Source organism: Scardinius erythrophthalmus (assembly GCF_964197995.2).
Source record: "Scardinius erythrophthalmus genome assembly, chromosome: 22".
Taxonomy (NCBI): domain Eukaryota; kingdom Metazoa; phylum Chordata; class Actinopteri; order Cypriniformes; family Leuciscidae; genus Scardinius; species Scardinius erythrophthalmus.
Window position 1 is genome coordinate 24,287,574 of NC_138242.1, and position 21,853 is coordinate 24,309,426.

Here is a 21,853-nt window from a genome sequence, read left to right on the forward strand (position 1 = left end):
GTTTTAGCTCCAAATCATTGTTCATAAGTCTGGCCAACAGTAGAGTTTGTCAATCCTTCTGAGATTTATATATTGGGATAAAAATATTGGGATATAAATGAGAAAAATAATTAAAATGCGCATGTCAGAGGGAATTAATATTTATTGTTTTTTTTACATATTTTTGAAAAAAAAAATATTTGGTCACATTTTAGATTAGGCTCTAATTCTCACTATGAATTAACTATTAACTACAACTTTTGGCTCAAACTCCTAATTACTGCTTATTAACAGTTAGTAAGGTAGTTTAAGTTTAGGATTAAAGGATGTAGAATATGGTCATGCAGAATAAGGTATTAATATGTGCTTTATAAGTACTAATAAACAGCCATTATCGTAGTAACATGCATGCTAATAAGCAACTAGTAAATGGTGAGAAATGGACCCTAAACTGAAGTGTTACCAAATATTTTTTATAATTTTATAAAATTAATTACAATAAATTAACATGTTAAACTGGAAGCCCTAATTTTACATCATATGAAAAAAATGTCAGCTTTGCTAACCCGTCCAAACCCGCCGCCATGACGCTAGTTAGGGTGTCATGGGAGGTTGCTAGGGTGTTGCTAAGGTGTTCTAGGTGGTTGCTAGATGAATGCTAACTGGCTCAAGTAGAAAGAGCTGACCATCAAGTTTCTATGATTGTGGTCTATAAGATTTTCTTAGCCCATTTATAATCTGCCAGGCAAAAATATTCTGACCACTTAGAAAAGTAATAGCACACATTACCTCATCAAGCCGCAATTTGAGGTATCATTCATGTCCAGAACACAAAAAGTTATGTGCAGGTTAACACTTAGGAAAAGCGGTTTGTTCGCATCCACAACCGGAAGTATGAGCAATTGTAAAAGTTTGAAGAGCAGCAAGAGAGACACAGACAGAGGTAAGTAAGGGGGGGGGGGGGGGGGGGGTAAAGCTTCTGGATTGCCAAGCTTCTCAGGAGGCTGTCGAGGAAGAGAGCCTCTTCAGCAGAACAAACCCCTCTTTGTGCTCCAGAGAGAAGCTCTCTCCCCCACTGCAGGGCCTGCTGGGTACTTCATAAAGTCCACTCAGTCAGTCCTGGGGGCCGCTGACACACCACCAAAGTACGTGTGCGTGCGCGTCCTCAAGAGTGTATTCTTGCTTTTACTCCAGATAAACTCTAGAGAAAAAGCTGCCAAGTGGTGTTTTCGGTTTTGTTCTTTTTACAGAAACCGTGATCGACAGCACATACATGCACATACATAGATTGCAGAGGAGTAGAACGGAAGTTCAGTGTTCCACAAACTATCAGTTCCGAAGTAAGATCCACTAATTCACATTGGAGGGCTAGCTTGGCCAGACAGGGAGACGACGGGCAGAAAAGAGCAAAAGAAAGGGATGTTTCTGGAAGGAATGTGTTGCATCAATCTGAGGGCCACTGGGCAAAGAAACAAAGCTCTTATTTCTGCAAAGGATTACAAATCTGATCTGTGTTTTTGAGCAAGCCAATTTGGGACGGTGTGTGCGTGTAGTAGACCGGAGAGGAAAATCAAACTTGAGATCACTAACATCTCAGTTGTTTCTCCTAGACAACAAGAATAATATATGATAGCAGATGGAGACATTTGATGAGATTTTATACGTGTCTTGAACTTGAAAAACAACAAGAGCAAACAACCCTAATGTTCCTCAAAAGATAACACAAAACTCTCAAACTGCTCAGATTTCCCATGATGCCTTCATTCATTCAAAACTAGAGCTGCACGATTAATTGTTGAAAAGAATGCAGTCTCGATTCAAACACCCTCGCAATCTTATTTCTAAAAGACAACAATTCATATATGTCTATTAAACCTTTGACAAGTACGATCACAGCGAACATCCGCTGACCCAGTGAGAGCAGTTGTCAAAGGTATAAAACAGCTTCACAAAGCTTCATATTTTTCATGTTACAATAATTCTAATTATCACAGTAGTACTGGGATATAAGTTTATAGTTCGGACATAAACACTGATGTCTACGGTAGCAATCAATACAGATCAAATTACCTTTTAAAAAGTAACTTGACACTTCAAATTAAATATATCAATTAGATCGTTACACAAGTAGGTGGTGAGAAAAGACTTAATGTATTTGTCATTGAATCATTCATTCAAGAAATTCGATTCATCCAGTAATGAAACAAGTGAAGTCATTGAATCATTCGTTCAACCTGATTTTTTGTCAGAACTTCTAGTAAATTGCATTTTATTTAGTTTGGTTGTCCATTCAGAATATAAATTTATATCAATCTATATCAATTCATTCAGAATTGTGCAGCTCTAATCAAAACAAATTCAGAAGATCAATAAATACAAATTTTTGGTATTTTAAATTTTGTAATCAGAAGATGTGAATGAGGCCAATCCAAAACTTGCCACCACAAAGCTTGGGTGCTGTAGGTGGTTTCTAGGGTGTTGCTAGGGTTACTAAGGGGCTCTAGGTCGTTGTCTACAGGTCCATGTCAAAAGAGCCCACCCTTAAAGGGGTAGTTCACCCAAAAATGAAAATTCTGTCATCATTCACCATCAAGTTGTTCCAAACCTGTATGAAATTATTTAATTGGCTAAACACAGAAGAAGATATGGAGATATTTTGAAGGATGTGGGTAACAAAACAACTGACTGTACCCATTGACTTCCATAGTATGGAATCATGGCAACCCCCAACTGTTTGGTTACCCACATCCTTCAATATCTTCTGTGTTCAGGAGAAGAAAATAATATATACAAGTTTGGAACAACTTGATGGTGAGTAAATGACAGAATTTTCATTTTTGGGTAAACTATCTCTTGAAGTCTTGATGATATTCTGTGATGATATTTTTTTTCTTAGTCTAAATGCCTAGAAAGATGGTTTAGAACAAATCCCAAATCCTTAGTGTGAGCAAAAATGATAGAGAGACTCCACTACTGAAACAGAACTCCATTAAATCTGAGTTATGAAAGAGCACATTCGAGCACATAAAAAACAACCCATATGAAGAACACAACATTCAGCTGCATCATATTGATTCATCTTCATAAATGAGGAAAACATCTAGTGGTTGGACAAATGTTGATAGACGTAGGCTACTATAATGTGACCCATCTATCAGAATGTCTTCTGTTTTTCTTTTCAGCCAGATAAAACACCAGAATTCCAGACCTGCAGTCCATCTGATTATGTATATAAGAGATTGTAATTTTCTCTGGAGAGGGTTTGTGTGTGTCTCCGCACACGCAGTGTGTGTTTTCATGTGTCTGTAATTGCATGCCCCATTGTTCCTGCTGTAAACACTATCTGTCTCTCTCCATCCAACGAGGAAAATTCACAGCTCAGGGAGCCGAAGTGTTTATCCAACAGACTCACTGATCAAGGGACGTATTTGTGTTTCACAGACCCTGGAGGCATTCAATTCCTTCCCTTCACACAATCTATCCTAATTCAAGCACCATTATATAGTCCCACAACTAAACTTTGACAGAAAAAAAAAGGCATCTTGAGACAATCATAACAAAATATGATGCAAAGATCATTCTGTTGTAACTCGCCTGGGGTGAACTCCAAACACTGTTAAAGAAAAGACAGTAGAGCTATGCTTTCCTCACTGCATTTACACAGGCTCGAATCACAGGGTGAGGTTTATACCAGTCCTAAATATTTACCATGAAATGTTTGTATTTGCATTAATGAAAGTTAGTGCAGTATTCTTGGCTGACTGCCTCGAAACACACTCCTCTTGCCATGCAGACAAACACACACTCTGTTAAAGGTCCCACAGGTAGAGATCTCAGTCAAGACTGCTGGCACGGATCTGTAAATTATTAATAAAATGTTTTCATAAAAAGAGACATATGTGTGCTCTTTTACACATTTCTTTCAAACACACAAATTCCACTGTCTTGTTCTCCATTTTCAACATATTGTGCTCCAAACCTCCTGGTGTAAAATTGAATTCTCCTATAAATCTGAACCACATTATGTTTGACTAAATGTTTAAGAAATTAACTATTTCTGTGTCAATTATTGACAGACTGATATACTGGCCAGAGTCAGACTCATTAATTTGCTGATACTCAGCCATCTGGCATCAGACGATAACTAGAACACATATGCCAATTAAGAAAAGTAATATTTAGCTTTTTTGTAATAGATCTTCAACAAAAAACTACCAACAATCTTGGCACTGGGTAATGCAATTTTAGCATTTCTAAAGTTGGACTGAAATAAATAAGACTGAAAAAGTGCAATCAAACAATAAAAAAGTGCAGGTAAAATAAATAAATATTTTTTCTACATATAAATTAATTTCACATACTTTCCTGAAATGTAAGTGCTGGTAGAATGAATGAATGCACAAATTAGGAAGTAAATAAATAAATAAATACTGTTTTCAAAAAAAAAAAAAAAATTAAAATACTTTAATGAAATTTAAGTAGTTGTAAAATAAATAAATTAAAGTAAATGTTTACTGAAATTGTTGTTTACTGCTGGTCATATATTAAACTGAGATATTGGCCACTGTGGATAGGGTTATGGCTGTGAACTCTTTGCTACGGGACACAGAGATGTTGATTCATCTGAATCTAAGACAAAGCCCACCTTTCAAAGCTAAAGCAAATTGGCCCAAAAACGGCAATATTCCAAACAGTCTGTCTGAAGATCCACCCTGCCTTGAGAACGGTGAGCCCTGTGGATATGTAGCGCTTGGCTGTGAATTCCCAGCATGCTTGGAGTGGGAGGGTGTTGGCTTTCAGGATGTGCAATAAAAACCGTCCGCGGACTCATTCAGCTCCTGCGTGGAGAGAGTTATGCAAACAGCCCTCCAGGAAAACGAGACGACTTCACGGCTACCCTCCAGCCGCTCCCCCTCTCCGTCACCCTTCCGCTCTCAGCAGCTGATTAGTCCCGCTGTGGACGAGTCCAAGGAGTAACCTGAATTACTCCCAGTGTCACTGATAAAAGCCCATTCAGAGAATTAGACCAGGGTGTCGCTATCATGCCAGGCCATCTCTGGTGTTTCAAGGCATTGTTTTCATTTCCATGCTTCCCATCCTGAGTTAACAGGCTGAGAACTTTACCCTCTCCCCACCCAACATCCCTAAAAAAAACCAATAGCAACGGAAGTTCGAGTGAATCATGCAACGATAAAGACGCAATTCTGATTTATAGCTGCTGGCCAATGATTTCAATAGCTGGCTCTGAGACATGAATGACCTCGGTGGGGTTGAAGGGGCTCTTGTGTGGGGAGATTCCCCAGCGGAGGGGAAGGGAAAATGACGTAAGAGGCAGACCGTACCTTCCCGAGCTCCTCTCCAACCCTGCACGCCAGATCAGCGTGTGCCTCCACTGCTGGACTGGGCAGCATTGCCCCTTCTGAACAGTGAACAAAAGTCTGCGTCAAACTGTGTCTCGTTTAAAAACAAATCCACAGTAAAATGAAGCGAACAAATGATCATTGTCTTACTGAGGCGATCAGACTGGAACTTCCATGCTTTCTGAATGTTAGGATAACAAGGAAAACTATGCAAAGACTGTTTTTCCACAACTTGGCATTGCAAAACATCTTGTAATCCTCAGAGACATCTCTATGGTTTTGTTGCTAGAGTTATCCTGTGTTTGCATCATTCTCTTATTTATTTATTACTACATGATATGTGTGAGTCACTGAAGAGGCAGTGATGTAGAAGGCGGCGTTGATCCTCTTCTGCAGAGGCGGTCTTTTGTCACACTGTGACGTAATAACGTGACGAAATCCGAAACGAGTCGTTTTCTGAGCTTGGTTTCAGTAAAAGCCGGTTTTGGACTAACGAGGAAGTTGAGTACTTAAACTTACAGGATATTTTTATAGTACAATAACCTTTTATATGTTGAAAGAGCAAGGAAAATTTGATTTCTCAATTCATGACCTCTTTAAGAAATCCTATCAGGTGAATTTTGAAGTCTTCGGGCCAGATTTACTAAATAGGGCAAATTAGCCTTAGAGCCCAATTCTATAGTGCCGATGGGAGTGGAAAGTTCTGTGCGTGATCTACTGACGACGTGCAAATTAAAGAAAACAGACGCAGCCGGATCATTTCCATAATAACCAACGCAATCTACCGAGAGCAGCGCAAATTAGCGTCTGGTTTAAGACATGCTTTTTTAGGCGTTAAATAATGGCCCAAATACCAATAAACTGACGAGTGGAAACCTTAATTAATAAATCGCCTTGCACGATTCATTTAAATACTCTCCCCTCCCATAAATGTTGCGTCTGAAAGGGAAACTCTAACAAATCCATAACCTGCAAAAATAACTGTCCACAGCTTTTCAGCGCTAATTTTTCACTGTGTGTCTTTAGTAAATCCTAACAGTAGTTTTTTAACTCCAAAAAAGGGTTTGATCTGGCTCAAGCTGTTAGTAAATCTGGCCCTTAAAGTTATGTGTGGAAATATAAACAGGCAGAAAGAGGAGAGTTCCAATGCAGACCTGCTCTGACATGCTCTGTACTCAGGAAGGAGTTTCCTTTGCTCTGACTTGATCTACAGTTCAGACTCAACACTGATAGAGGGGTGAGAGAGAGAGAGAGATTTTTGGACCTGCCCCGTCTGGATGAAGCCTGTCACATACATAAATGGTGCCATTGTCTGTCAAAAAAAAAATTCTTAAAAAGTCCAAAATGTGCTCACGTTACTCCAGATACAGATCAAACTCAGTGTGGCGTCTTACTTTGAATATATCCCAGGATTGAATTTAGCAGATATAGAAAACACAGATACAAAGACCTGATTTTAAAGGGTTAGTCCACCCAAAAACGAACCCTCAAGCTGCTCCAAAACTGTATGACTTTCTTTCTTCCATAGAGCACAAAAAGTAAATTGCTGAACAATATCCTAGCTACTGTTTTAATTTAATGTAAAGTAAATGAGAACTGGTGCTGTCAAGCTTGGCACAAAAGTACTGTGTAGCCCTTATGCACTACATTGCAAGACTAAGTCATTTGATACATTTTTGTGAGCATGTTCTGCAATTTGTTCCTTTTTTGTTCCGTAGAAGTCATGAGGGCGAGTAAATAATGACAGAATTTTCTTTTTTGGGTGAACGGCCCCTTTAAGGATGTTTTTTTTTTAACCGATGAAATCTGTGATGTGGGTTTGCACAGGTTAGTAAACCAGAGGAGGGTTATTGAGTTCACTCCTGTGAAGTGCACACTCATTCTGTTCTGCTGGCTGGGCAGTGCAAACTGTGCCAGTCTGCTGGCAACGACCAGGGGTGTCAATCTGCTGGGTTTGTTATTATGCGAGCCCTTGTTATCCTGGAACTTGAGACTACGATTACCAAACCACTGCCCCATGAAGGCACGCAGAAAGCCTGCTGCAGGACACAGTGGTAGCTGAAAATAGTAGGTCAGCAAAAAAGAACGGGGAAAGAGCTAGAGAAATGAGAAAGAAAGAGTGGAGGAGGAGAAAAAACAAACTGGTGGAATGTTCCACTGTGTAATGTTCTGGAGAATGTGGCGGCAGTAGGTTGCAAACCAAGGAATTAGGATACGAAAACTTTAAAACGAAACAAGCGACAGAAGCTGTAAGAAAGAAAAATTACAACTGAAATCTCGTTAATAGCTCGACTGTTTCTCCTAGACACAAGCAAAACTAAAAGAAGAGTAAATTGAGACTTAAGACACTAGAGTTTTTCTTCCTTAGAGTTTTCAGATCTCCTATACTACGGCTGCACAATAGAAATTGAGATACTTGGTTTTTATGCAATATATTGTTTTCATAGGCCATATTCCTACTTTGAGCTATTCAATATGACTATGAAATAAGAAATAATACTTATAAATAAGAAAAATATTGGAATAATACTATTGCACTGTAACGTAACCAACTATTTAATAAAAAAATATTTTATAGTATAATTACAAGAAATACAACACTAATACATCTTAAGATTTTTAATTTTTCCAACTGTAAACCATTAATCTTTTATTTTGAGGGGTTGCCAGCAAATAAATATACACTCAAAAAAATGATTTTAGCTCTTTGTTCAATTTCATTAATTAAAATGAGCATATACAACACAACCCTTCATAGAAATGATTCCAGCTTAATTTCATTAAACATAATCAATGTAATTTTTAAAAAATTTGGTTTACCAAATTTTTTTTAATTGAGTCAACATGAATATTTTTCGTTCGTCTTAACCGGATGTCACTCAAAAAAAGAATTTTGGCCTCTTGTTAAAATAATTAATTACAATAAGCAAAAGTAACACAATTGTTTAATATTGTCACAACTTAATTTAATTGTGTTCAATCAACCTAATTCATTTGTGTGAAAACTACATGAATCATTGTTGCTGACATCTAACTGGGCAGTGGATCTGTAGTTCCCAGCATGCTTTGCAAGGGACTGCATTAAGAGGGTCAATTTAGGGAAAAAGTGTTATTTTATGTGTTTTTCAGTAAATGGAAAGATGTTGTTAGTTAATGTTAGTGTTTAATGTTCATTTATGTTAGAAACTTAGAGGACTTTCTGTAATGTTTTTGAATTTTGTGGTTACCATTATGCAGAAGAGTGGCGACTGTGTTTAGGCTGTGGGCTCAGTATTATGCTATATGTGCATTAAACCTCGTGTTCAGGCTGTGGGCACTCAGTATACACTGTGTAAACCTCGCTTACAGACCTGCACAAGTAATAATTCAATTGAATACTAGTAGTGTCCATCATTAGAAGTGACCATAGAGTCAAATTAACAAAAATTATAATGTTGGTTATTTAAGGCAGGACAAAAACTAAATGTAGTTAACCTGACAAAACTTTATCTAGCAGGAATGACTAAATTAATTTAAATTCATACAACAAGATTACAACAAATTATTTCAAACTATTTCGATTTTGTTGGAAAAATGTAATTCAATTTCGTGGAAAACCTTTCCTTAATTTAATTAAGTTCGTTCAACAGATTATTTTTTTGAGTGTATGCATGGTTTCAGTAAATGAATCGATGTTGAAACTGGATCATGAGCTGCACGTGATATTATATGAACATAAAACTCTAAAACCCACAGCGCAGCCACATATAATTATTCAATTAAATCTCAGCCTTAACATTTGATAAATCACATAAAGCCATGTTGTAATAATTTTATTTTCATACATTGTGCAGCCATAATCTATACTTTTAATTTCGATGTAGTTTCTATTTGTATCCCAAGTAATTTTAGGAGAAACATCTCAACCTGACAATTCAAAGAGACCAAACAAAGAACTCACAAACCATTTTACTTCCATAATGTGAAGTTTCTAAGTAAAACAGGACATTCGATCAGGAAAAAATAGGGTGGGACTTGATTTATCCATCAGGAACTGATTGCTCATGATCAGGGTAGAATATAAAAGGGCTAGATGATCTCAGTCAAAAAGAAAAGTCCTTTCAAAGGTGTAGAAAGTTTTGAAAAGCAATTATGCACCAATGACTCATGCACAATAAGACTAGGAAAATCTGAGGAGAACAAACAGGGTCAAACTTTGTCTCCTAAGGTATGAAATAGCAAGCTCCAAGCAATTACGTTTTCCTTTGAGAGCTTTCGTTCAAAAAAGTACCCAGTGTGCCAACGGATTTCGAAAAGACTGGCATATTCACAAACACACAGTGAGAGAACGCCATGAAAAGGACGTGACTGAGACACAACGCTGCCCTTTTCCTCAGACCTCTCTTTCTCTCACTCTCTTTGCAGTTCCATGATGCACAAAAAATCCACTGTTCCTCAGCGGAGTGAGTCAGAGGAATGGAATTGAAGCTCTGCTATGATCATCTGTGCGGCAGAGGGGGTTTCCTCCACCAGGAAAGAGCGCAGACCAGATGAGAACAGTCAAACACTAAACGAGGGAAAAAAACACAGCAAATGCCATAAAAAGCAAAACAGTGCATAGAAAAACAGGAACAACAAAGAGCGAGATGGAGAGAGCAAAATAACCTGAATTTGACAAAAGTTTGAAATAAACTGCGCTTCTATAAATCTAACCACCATCTGTTCCTGGAACTCCTGCTCTCTGTTGTTCAGGCTACTGTGGAAGGCATCAACGTAACGTCTCTTTGCATGTGCATCTCTGCACATATATAATCCACTGTCTGTGTGAATGTCGGTTTGGCTGTAAGTTTCAAAGACTGTGATGATGGGTTTCCACAGTTATTAATGTAAATCTAGCAAAGTTTTTTGTATTTTAATTTTTGAAAAATTTAATGTACATCTACAACACTATACTTTCCTGCAGCTTCACAGACGAGGCTTGAGCTAGTCCCAGACTAAAATGCATGTTTGAGCTGTTTTAACTGAAAGCAACTTGAACTGACATCTTAAAATATGTCAGTGCCATTGTTTCATCTCAAAATGCACATCATTAATGTGTTTTTTTTTTTCCTAAGGCACGTTAATAAAAGCTACTTAAATGTCCTAATTGAACTCAGGCCTAATCCTGGCTTAATAGTATAATAGAGTAGTAGAGTGTTATACTTCTACTAACGCTTGTGAGTGAGTTTTTCCAATAATTTTATCATGAACGCCATCATTTTAGGATGCTTTAACATAAGCAAGCAATGTGATGTTCATCAAGACCAGCATCTCTTAAAGTGAGATGAAAAGCTTAGCAGGACTCGTACTACCCCCAAGACTCAAGTTGCGTGATGACAAAACCCTCCATATTTTGGCTCCCCTGAGGCCGTAGGCGACTGCCGTCTGCACAGGGTTAACCTGTAAATAGCGCTGGGCCAGGTGTGATGTGTTAGCGGTGCCTGATCTCCACATGTACACATTCTTTTAAAAGTTTTCCTTTGCTTCTAAATGTCTGCCCAAGGCCTCTTGCTCTCTTGACTGTCAGAAAGGAGACACTTTTTTTTTTTTGCACACGGTTCTTCGGGACCGTGGCTGTTAATATTAGACATCTGCCTTTTGGAGGTCTGTTTCTCGGTGCTGGAGGAAAGGGGTGAGGGATTGGGGGGCCACAGAGAGGGGGGAGGGCTCCAAGCCACATCAACAGGAAACATATTTACACAGTCCAGAGAAAAGGAGTGAAGGAAAGAGATAGGGATGGAATACAAGGATGCAGAGAGCATTTTACAAAGAAAATCAGATGAACTAACTTGATTACAAGAACGCAAATAAATAAAGTTGAGGAGAGCAAAAAAGGGTAATTATTCTGAAATACAGCCGTGTGTGTGTGTGCGTGCATGTCTTACAGGCCTCCTGATGAGAGTGAGTCGACAATATGTTTGTAAGGATACCCTGACTAATGTAAAGTGATGTACTTGAGATGCAATACATGTTTTTATAACACCTCACAATTTCTCTGATGGTTGCTCGGGAGGATAAATTGGTGTCAATCCTGCAAACGTCCATCAGAAGCCCTACAACTGGCAGGAAAAGGTGGTTCAGAGGAGGAAGTAGAATTCAGATGTTGTTCTGCTTCATAAACCTCTGCATGTCTGTAAAGCAAACCCACATGCCCCTTTTCCTCTTGGCCTCGACGTTTCCACCGAAAAACTCAGGGTTCTTACCACATAAACAACTTCTCGAAAACAACATAAAAGCTAGATCTCATAAAACTAGATCACTCACATTAAAATTAACAAAGCAGTCTACACTGCACATGTTCAGACACCCTGTTTGTATTTATCAAATAGCTGAGCCGCCAAAAAATATTCTACTTACTTTTGAATAAATATGTGTACTGTATGTGTGTACTGTGTGTGTGTGTGTGTGTGTGTGTGTGTGTGTGTGTGTGTGTGTGTGTGTGTGTGTGTGTGTGTGTGTGTGTGTGTGTGTGTGTGTATAAAAATGTATTATTTTAAATTGTAATATTTAGATTTCAAAATAATACTGTTTTTACTGTATTTTTGATCAAATAGTTTCAGGCTCGGTGAGCATAAGAGATTAAGTTTTGAACAGTGAAGTAACAGTTAAGACCAATTAGTAGACTTGTCATTCAGAAACTTTTAACAACTAGTTGATTTTGCAATATAATATGCAATATGCAAATTCGCACCAGAATTAAAGTCAGTTACTTTGATTTATGCGCTTCATTTTGCACTTTTAGATGAAGGCGCTCTGAATTACATACATAGTATGCATTACCTTTTTGCAGAACTGTTTTAATAAGATAAGCCAACTGTACACTGCCCAGCCCTGGGAAAACATTTATCAGCAAATTGTTTGCAAAAATGTAAAGTCAACATCAAAGAATAACAGGAGACTCGCCTTATCCAGGCGGCACGGCCACCTGGCAAAGATTGAACAAACATTAGAAAATTAAACAAAGTTCTTATCCCGAACATGCCAGAACATTACGTGGCCTTCAACTGCATCGTCTCCACACCTGTGAGGTACAGACTTTCTTTCTCAGTCTACATTCTCTCTCGCTCCTCTGTCGGCCAGCTGCCAGCTCCATCTCTATCATAAACCAATCACCCCTCTGCTGCTGATTCTGCTATTCTCATTGGACAAATTGAATTAAACAGTCATTGCAGCTCCTCTTAGCTGTGTAAACAGTGATTTGAGCGTTCAGACAGTCGGAACAAGTATCCTGTGGTCTAGGCTACTGTGACTATCCACGTTTAATCTCTTACATACACTTGAAAAACTCTTACTGAGGGGATTCAGTGGCCTTCATTAAGTTAAAAAGACATTATGAGGTCAGATGTAATTTAGTTTAAGGATTCAGTGACCGAAAGCTTCTCCACTGGCCAAAGGGTTAGAAACGTTTTTGTAGCATTACAGAGAACATAATAGAGGGGGAGGACGACAACATTTACTTGCATTTTAAAATCACTATTTTTATCAGAATCTCACAAGTTAAAACAAAAAACAATCTCCAGATTTGTTGTGCTTGTTTGTATGGCCGCACAATTTGGCCAAAAGTTGACTCATTTCAGAACAGGTCTGATTCAATCACAGATTTGAACAGCAACATTTAGCAACAGAAAGCTACTTGAAGATACAGTGGAAAATAAATCTTAATTGGACAAACCTTGGATGCACTGCAAAGCCCCGTCTTCTGTGCGAATGGTGAACGTCTCACCTGGGTTCACCTGGACCAAGATCACCTGTAAAAAAAGACTAGATGTCATACATATTCACTGTGTCAAACAAGGGGCAATTCGAAGTCTTTAGCTAAACGACCTCAGCTAAAAAGCTATTGTAACTTGGAGGAATATTTCTTGCTTTTAAAATGAGAGGTTGTGAGATCTAATCTTCATCAACTGACAATTTATTCAACAAAACCAATCAATTAAAGAAAAACTATCAAGGGGGCAATAGATAGACTTCCCTAAACTCACCTGCTGTGGTGCATCGCCATTGATCATGTGGTGCATCATGGGAACCTCGTTGCTCAATGGAAGCGAGAGGTCCAGCATTTGGTCCGTCATCATCATGGTGACGAACATTCATGGAGCCCTCCGTGCAACAGCCTGAGAGAGATACACGCTTTGTTAAAATATTTGGGAGTATGATGAAACGGTCTCTTTAAGCCAGACCGCTCCTTAAATGAGCAATTAGCCTCAATTGAAATCAGCCATGGACGGCTAATGATGAAGACTAAAGCAGATCCTCATCTGCAAACCCATCCAAGACACACGCATATCAATTACACACTTAAAAACATGACTCAGTGAAGGGCTACTGGTCAGTAATGGAAAGGGGTGAAATCATTATGATGTCACCTATGTTTATATGATGATGTAATCGGTGTAAGGATGATGTAATCTGTATATAAAATGCAGTTATGGGGCGACAGTCTCTCCACCACAGCTGGGAGACAGGACTGAGAGAGAAAATAAAAAATAAAAATAAAAAAAAGAACAAAACAGGAATCTTTTTCTTTCCGCAGCAAGCAAAAAAAAAAAAGATTTGAAACATTGTTAAATCTGTGTGCCTTAAAACAAATGATGCAGAGAGAACTATAACTAAAATATAAGCTTTATGATCTTTAAGAGCTCCAGAAGAGCCATTTCCTTCAACATACTCTTCTGTTTTTCTCATTCAAACTAACTTTTCTTTAGCAGACCTCATATAATGTGATGCTTAAATTCGCTTAAGAATTACTGAAATGTTTGCTTTTTGTTAGATAAAACACAGATCAGTAATAAATGATATGCATTGCCATTTGTATGTTATTGGCCATAACATGAAACCATTTATAGCACTATTATTGTAAGATCAGCTTTTAATTTAAATTTACACTTAGCATGTCCATTGCATTTGTATGCAAGTGTTAGCATCTAGCTTAATACATTATCTTAATATTAATATCATTCTTAATATTTTGGTTCACACATTGAAAAATGAAAGTAGCAGCTTTCACCTCGTGTTCAAAGAACCATTAAAAAATCATATAGATATAGTATATGATAGTGCAGTGATAGTGAATGATAATGATGGTGCAGGCCGCAGCCTTTGAAGTATAAAACACTTGCAGAACACTCCTGCACATCAGACAAGACTGTACAGTTTAGCTTGATGTTGAAAGGCATTATGCTTATGTCTTCAAAACAAGTGCAAGCTTGAATTGATTTGAATACACTCTTAAAACGTAAAAAACAACCAAAGTTCAGGTAGTGGGGGAAAGATCAGCAATGATAGTGTCTCTGCTCAGCTGACTGGTGCCATTTCCCTCTATGAAAGCAATAACCTGTCCCATTTAACTCCAAACATGCACGTCACTGCCAGGGGTCAAACCCAGAGCAACAAAAATCATTCATCTGATGTTCTGCAGCAGCCCAGGAAAAACGACAACTACTACAGTGATTACAGAAAGAAAGAAGCCTTAAGCTATGAAAAAGTACTGAGGTGGTACTATGAGGTCAATATATTGTTTTTACTATAGCAGAATGTTCATAAAAACGTGTTAAAATCATGGTATTTTGAATTTTTTTGGAATAATTTCAGCTGGCTGTTAAAAAACACAAAAATCTCTACATACCATACTCTGAATTTTTAAGACGTGAGGAGTTGTATACTTGAGATGTCCTCTGATCTTCAGAAAAGAGGAAGAAGAGAGAATAGAGATAGTGGCTTTTTATTGGGTCATAAATGCCTTCACTTCCAGTGCTAAACACACACACACACACACACACACACACACACACACACACACACACACACACACACACACACACACACACACACACACACACACACACACACACACACACACACACACACACACACACACACACACACACACACACACACACACACACACACACACACACACACACACACACACACACACACACACACACACACAAATAGGCTAAACACACACCACCAACAGCCAACCTGTCTTGGATTTGACTATAGAAAACATCCTGAAATGAACATGAAATGGTTCACAACCCACAATCTCCATAACGTGACATATGTAAACTATACATATTTAACTTTATTCATATATATATTATGTATATTACATTTTATATTTGATATAACTTGATTTTACCAACTAACAAAAAAATTGCTACAAAAAAAAAATATTTTTTATTTTTACTAATATTCTTTAGACCAACATGCATCATTATTCAAAGTAACATTAAAAAAAAAATTTTAATTAAAAAGTCAGGTTTTGGAAGAATAGTCAGTTGACCATCGTGGCTTTAACAATTATATGGTCAGAAGCTTGTTTTCCTTTCCTCAGTGCTCTTTGCCACGACCTGTAATTACCGCACAACTAAAATCATTAACACTACCCCCATCCCCCCCCCCCCACCTACTCTCTCTTTACCCCTCAAGCTCTCAGTCCATTCTTTCTTTTCATTCTACTCTCCTCATTCCCCTCATTCCTGTGGATGGCAGGAGTCTGAACTTCTGTAGCATTGAGAAGGGGCGTTTAAGGGCTAAATCCCCAGAGATAGAGAGAGATTCATACGATGTCAGAGCCGAGGAGCTGGGGGTGGGGGGTGGATGGTGTTGCACAAAGAGGCAGGACCCCCTACCTTCACGGGTCATGTTGTTGTGACCACGTCACAGTGAGTGTCAATCAAGAAAGACAGAGAGTCCTTTCATGGCATGGCTGATGTTCCAGTGATGTGGGGTATTCCCTAGACCACCTCCCCGTCGGCCTCACAGTCAAACAGCACGACTTTCATACAACCAAAACAACACTAGTGAAACAATCATTGCCTTGATGACAACATCTCAGATATTCTATTTCTTCTTAAGACCTGGATGTATGACGCTTCAGATTTGAGGTACATGGATCACTCTGATCCACAGCTTGATACACGTACTGTTTTGATAAAGATGCAAGTAAATGCAGTTATTGGAAGGTAAATATGGCTCAATTCTGAAGGCAATCTCTATAACATCTATAATATTATATAGTGCTACGTGTCTCCTCTGGAGTTTCAGAAGAGATCGCAAAAATGTCACAAAACATCTGAGGCAAGGCTGATGCTTCAGAGAAAGAAAAACCAGACATTCAATTAGTCTCATGAGATATGAAACCTTTGAGCAATACATTATTACGGGTTCCACAACAATATTAAGCAGCACAACCGTTTTCAACATAGATAATATTAAGAAATGTTTCTTGAGCAACAAATCTGATCAGCATACTAGAATGATTTCAGAGGGATCATGTGACACTGAAGAGTAATGATGCTGAAAATTCAGCTTTGTCATCATTACATTATATTGAAACAGAAAACAGTTATCCCAAATCCCAATATTACTGTTTTTACAGTATTTTTGATTAAATAAATGCAGCCTTGGCGAGACATTTCAAAAATATAAAAAAAAACCTTTCCAAACCAAACTTTTGAAACTTTTCAAAGTAAAATGTGTAATTTCTGCAAAGATAATGATTTTTTTCCAGACAGGTTTCCCAAACACTGATAAAGGTGATAAAGGACAGTCAGGATGTGCAAATAAACAATGTTTTGATCGCACCACAGAGCCACAATGTCTACACTTTTCAGGGAAATCAACCTACTCTTATAGTAGACTTTATAACTATTCATTAGAAAGTAGTTTGGAAAATCTTCACAACAGCAACCAAGCAGTAATGACAACACATTGCCACACACACACACACACACACACACACACACACACACAACCACAATAAGACAGACTTAATTCTTTTTAGAAATCTGTTCTTGCATCTGGCAGGTTTACAGTCCCAGATGTGGACCCAGTCTGGCATGGGCCTATAATCCAGCTAATGGCACATAATAACACTGAGGAAGCTGGGAAACCAAGAAAACCATCACTTTTTCCTCTCCATCTCTCCCTTGTTCTTTTATTCTCTCATTCCATCCCTTCCCTGATCAGCTGAAACACACACACGCGCTCAGGCTTGCACACACACATTCCCAGGGAATGAGAAAATCTAAAATGTCACATTTTTTCCTCGGCAAAGTAACTCACCTCGGAGCGCTCAGCATTTCCATCTCCCTGATGTTGACTCACGTCTGTGACTCTGATCAGCACTTACAGCCAGATGACATCACCTCTTTAAAAATATCTCAACACAAATATCTCAGCCACAATGGAACTGAAGCGATAACGGCCCAGACAAGGCACAGACAGGAAATCAAGGACACATTACAGGAGTGTGGCAGAATAATGAACCAACTGACTGGCCTTTATTTGCGTCTGGTCTAGTAGATTGCTATAGACAGGTTACTGGCCAGGCTGATACCTAGAATTACCCAGCTTGCCTATCAAGTTTAAAGGTCTGTTCACAACCATCACAATACAAAAAAAGTTTTGAAAATCATTCTAATTTTAAATTTCCACACCGCAACTAATAATAACAGCTCAAAAGAACGATATAGCCTAGTTGAAATCACTTTCAGAATCGATTTATTCTGGCAGATGAACATTAACAGCCAATCAAAATCCAGACGACTTTAGAAGACTCAAGAATTTAAAAATGGCAGACGAAAAAACTGCAGCTGGTGTGGATGATAATATTATCGCCCTTGAACGGGTCTTCAATAACAATACAAGACTGAAATTTAAGTCATTACTCATTTGTGAATGCACATATTCAGATTTTTTATGAATAACCACATACATTTAAGTCTCACTCTGGTCTATAAAGTTATCATGATGGATTTACAGACTGTAGCTGTGCTGTTCAGAGGTGGCATGCATTGACACTGCAATTACAATGGCATAAATAATATGAAAAAGATTTGACACTCGAATTGACATACTCGATCATGCCAGCTTGTACATCGTTAAAACACCAATTACAATATTATCGTTGATGTCGCACACCCCTAATATTATGCATTTATAAGACTTGCAATACACCAGACGGAAAGTCAAACAGACAAAACGCTAAACACGCTGATTTTCGGTGTGACAATGACTTTTTTTGTGAACTATCCCTTTAATTAAGTATTCAAATATGTTTCAGATTAGTATCAAGTTTATCTCAGGACTCAAACAAAAAATGAGCATGCGTATAGAGTCAAATAAATGTGGATAGTGTAGACCAGATCATTTTAGTGCTGAAATCTCTTACATTTGATTTCAGACTTTGGTATCTTGGTAAATCTGAGAACAGTTTGTGAAATTATTGCGATCTTTTCTGATCTAGAGAGATTACTTAAGTCTGTTTCTCAAGTTCTCCAATTAATCTCATTGCTGTCTAATAATCAATTATGATATATTAAATTGTTATTTTCTTTTCTTTTCCTCTATGCAACAGCAACTGTTCTCTGGTCTCAGCACCTCCTCACTGTTAGACTTTTCTGTAATTTCTACAAATATTTACTTTAAATCACCCAGTATTATACTGCTATTTCTCTTTACAATAAATAACTGTGATTCCCATTGCATCATGGGAATTTTCTGTGACGTCAAACATACAGAGACTTACTATATTTTTCAAAATTTGCTGTATACTACTGTATTTGACGTAATGGCCTCTCTGACTGGCACCATTCCATCGTGCTTTTTATTTCCTAATGTTTGCCTCACACCGCGTGTCTACAACGCTATAATAGTCAGAGGCTGTCTATATTGGACACATTGAAGCGACCTGTTTGTCCCTTGTCAGAAATAGTGCGAGCGCTTGGACTCGGAATACCGTACGTCAGAAATATAACGGGGCATCACTATATACTGTCTTGGATTTGTCGTGTTGCGCCGGAAAAAAGTCATTGTTTGCTAAACCTCATGTTGTGTCAATAGGGATGCACAGAAATTTCGACTACCAAAAATCAGCGTGTTTAGCGTTTTGTCCGTTTGATTTTCTGTCTGGTGTATTACAAGTCTTATAAATGCATAATATTATGGGTGTGCGACATCAACGATAATATTGTAATTGGTGTTTTAACGATGTGCAAGCTGGTATGATCGAGTATGTCAATACATTTTTCTCATAGCATAGCAACAGTGTTACCAGTAAGTTACTGTAAAAAACCCTTGAAATGTCTAACAGTGCTGTTTAAGAGATAAAAGTGTTACCCAACACTGACACCACAGACTCTGAAGCACGACCTGGTTCCTCCCTGAAGGCACAATAATGCAGTTACACACCCAGCTGAGCTCAAAAAGCTGACCCTGTTTCTCCACGCACTGAAACTCCATCCACTCTCCCCTTACAGAACTTACAGTAAAAGACACAAGAAGAGAAGGGACAAAAAATGAGGGACAAGTGCAGAGAAAGACGACACAGATTCCCAGGATCCAAATTCAGTGTTGCATAACCCCAATATGAAATGTGATCTGGCCTCTAAGCACTGAGAAGAGGCAGAGGAGCATCTTAACTGGGTCAAACTGAGTTCTCCAGTCACACGGAGGAGTTGCGCAGGGTCACCGCAGAGAAATGTATACACCCTTAACATCTTAATTGTGTCCAGGGACAGAAAAAAAGAAGAGGTATAGATTGAGAAAGGAAGAGAGTGGTAGATAAAAAAATAAAGCTATATGTAAGAATTTATGAATTTAAATCACATTTTATTGCAAATGTTTGAACAGCTTGTAGCGAGATTTAAAAAACAAGACCTTCCCTGACTTACTAAGTTGTCTATGAAAGCCTGTAGACTTATTTATCTGAGCCTGTAGACCATCAGCACAACACAGACTCCCACACAAACATACAGCTCAACCAGTGTATAGTCCAATTTTTGAATAATTAATTATTATGAGCCGGTACTTTTTAGTGAATCAAAAACATCATGAAAAATTGCGAAAATTATACATATTGCGAAAATTATTTTAAATTGATTTATTACAGAAATTTTTACCCAAAGTCGCAATGAGCTTAATTTTCTTCATAAAATCCTCATAAAATATTGTCAGTCTACAAACCTCCAGCTGTGCCAAAGTGGGAATAAACACGCATGTATGTACAGAACGAACAGGCAGCACTCTTCACCGCAGTCCCTTTCCCTCCCTCTTCTTCTAAAGGTCAATAGGTCACATTCCTTATCCTGTTTTGGGCCTCAGCTATAAAGAGGCAAGCAATGCTAGAGTGTATTTGTGTAACAGGAAATCTGTACCAAACATGTTACACTTAATAGCTGTAGACAGTAAAGGTTGCAGGTAGATCACCCAATTCATGAAACATCTAATGCCAAGCACCGCTGGATCTGGCTGTATAAGAGGCTCTTATGATCAAACAAGATGTGATGCTCAGCAGAAGAGACAAGGACCAATATTAACTCTTCAGTCCAGCCTCCAGCAACTGATGGCTGATGAGATAAAAGGGCAGGAAAAGTTTGATCTCATCACCTAAAAATCCAAAATCCAAGCAAGAGTACAGGATCAGGAATGACAGAAATACCGAGCAGTATGCTATTATGCTGTTTTTTTTTTTCATTAAATTTGCTGAATGAATGACTCAATGATGGGCTGAATTCAAAATAGCAATTTATGAATTTGCACGAGAGTGCAACAGCGCCCAGCTACTTTTCAATGACCTTTATTCCAAAAGCATTTTCCCATTTGTTTTTGTTTTTTCCCAATGAGATCTTTGCAAAAAAAGTCTTTGCTAAAGATTTATAACCCATGAACCAAACCAACCAGTTAGGAGGTGAATTACCATATTACAAATTGATTCAAAGCAAAAGGTATCTGATAATCAGACAAAAGTACAAGATTAATGTGTACTTAACGGTTTTAATGAACTACAATCCCATGAAGCATTGAGAATGACAATTGAATTAAAAAGGAGAAATATAAAACTATTCATTTAAAGTTTTTTTTTTACAGACAGACATATGAATATCAGATTTAACAAGAGTAGCATAACAAATAAATAAAAATAAAAAAATCAGCTGAATGATTGATTCAATGACTTGCTCATAAAGACAGTCAGTTGTTTTTCATTCCTGAAAGAATCTGTTTTTGTAGCCTGGCAAGCCAGACCAGACCTACATCAAGATGTTAGGTCTGGCAACTCACCATAGACATGGCTCAATCCGAAGGGCGGGATAAACGGCTGTCTTTCAAATTCCCTCTGCACGCAATAGGACAGCGCTTCAACCAACCAGAGCGTTTTCCCAACAGCAGAGCTAACGTTAGTTGATAGATTCAACTTTTGAATCTGGCCGGGCAAAACTACGAACACATCTTCCTTTTTTAAGAATGCTTAAGTGCCGTTCTTTGCTCTTTTCTCAAAGAAAAACTCCAAGTCCTCCAGAGTCGCGGCCAAAGCCGATTCGAAAGACTGTTCTCCAGCAGCCGCCATTCTTTGTTTTCAAGTAGAAGGGAACCGTCGCAACTCTGTCGTCATTATGTTAAGCCCGCCCGCCTACTCTATACACGATGTGATTGGCCTGACCTAATTTTGTTTTTTCCAGCTCGAAAGTCAACGGAGAGTTGCTAGACTA

General features: G+C 38.2%; 1 protein-coding gene across 2 annotated transcripts in view; it reads right to left on the reverse strand.

Moving 5' to 3' along the window:
* fndc3bb (fibronectin type III domain containing 3Bb) overlaps window positions 1-21,853 on the reverse strand; it is a 61,152-nt gene that overhangs the window by 35,399 nt on the left and 3,900 nt on the right. For both annotated transcript variants that reach the window (XM_081353070.1, XM_081353069.1), the window contains exons 2-3: window positions 13,340-13,471; window positions 13,030-13,105 (exon numbers count right to left, since the gene is read on the reverse strand). In XM_081353070.1, coding sequence (XP_081209196.1) covers window positions 13,030-13,105; window positions 13,340-13,447 — 184 coding nt within the window. In that variant the 5' untranslated portion in view covers window positions 13,448-13,471. The remainder of the gene's footprint in view (window positions 1-13,029; window positions 13,106-13,339; window positions 13,472-21,853) is intronic.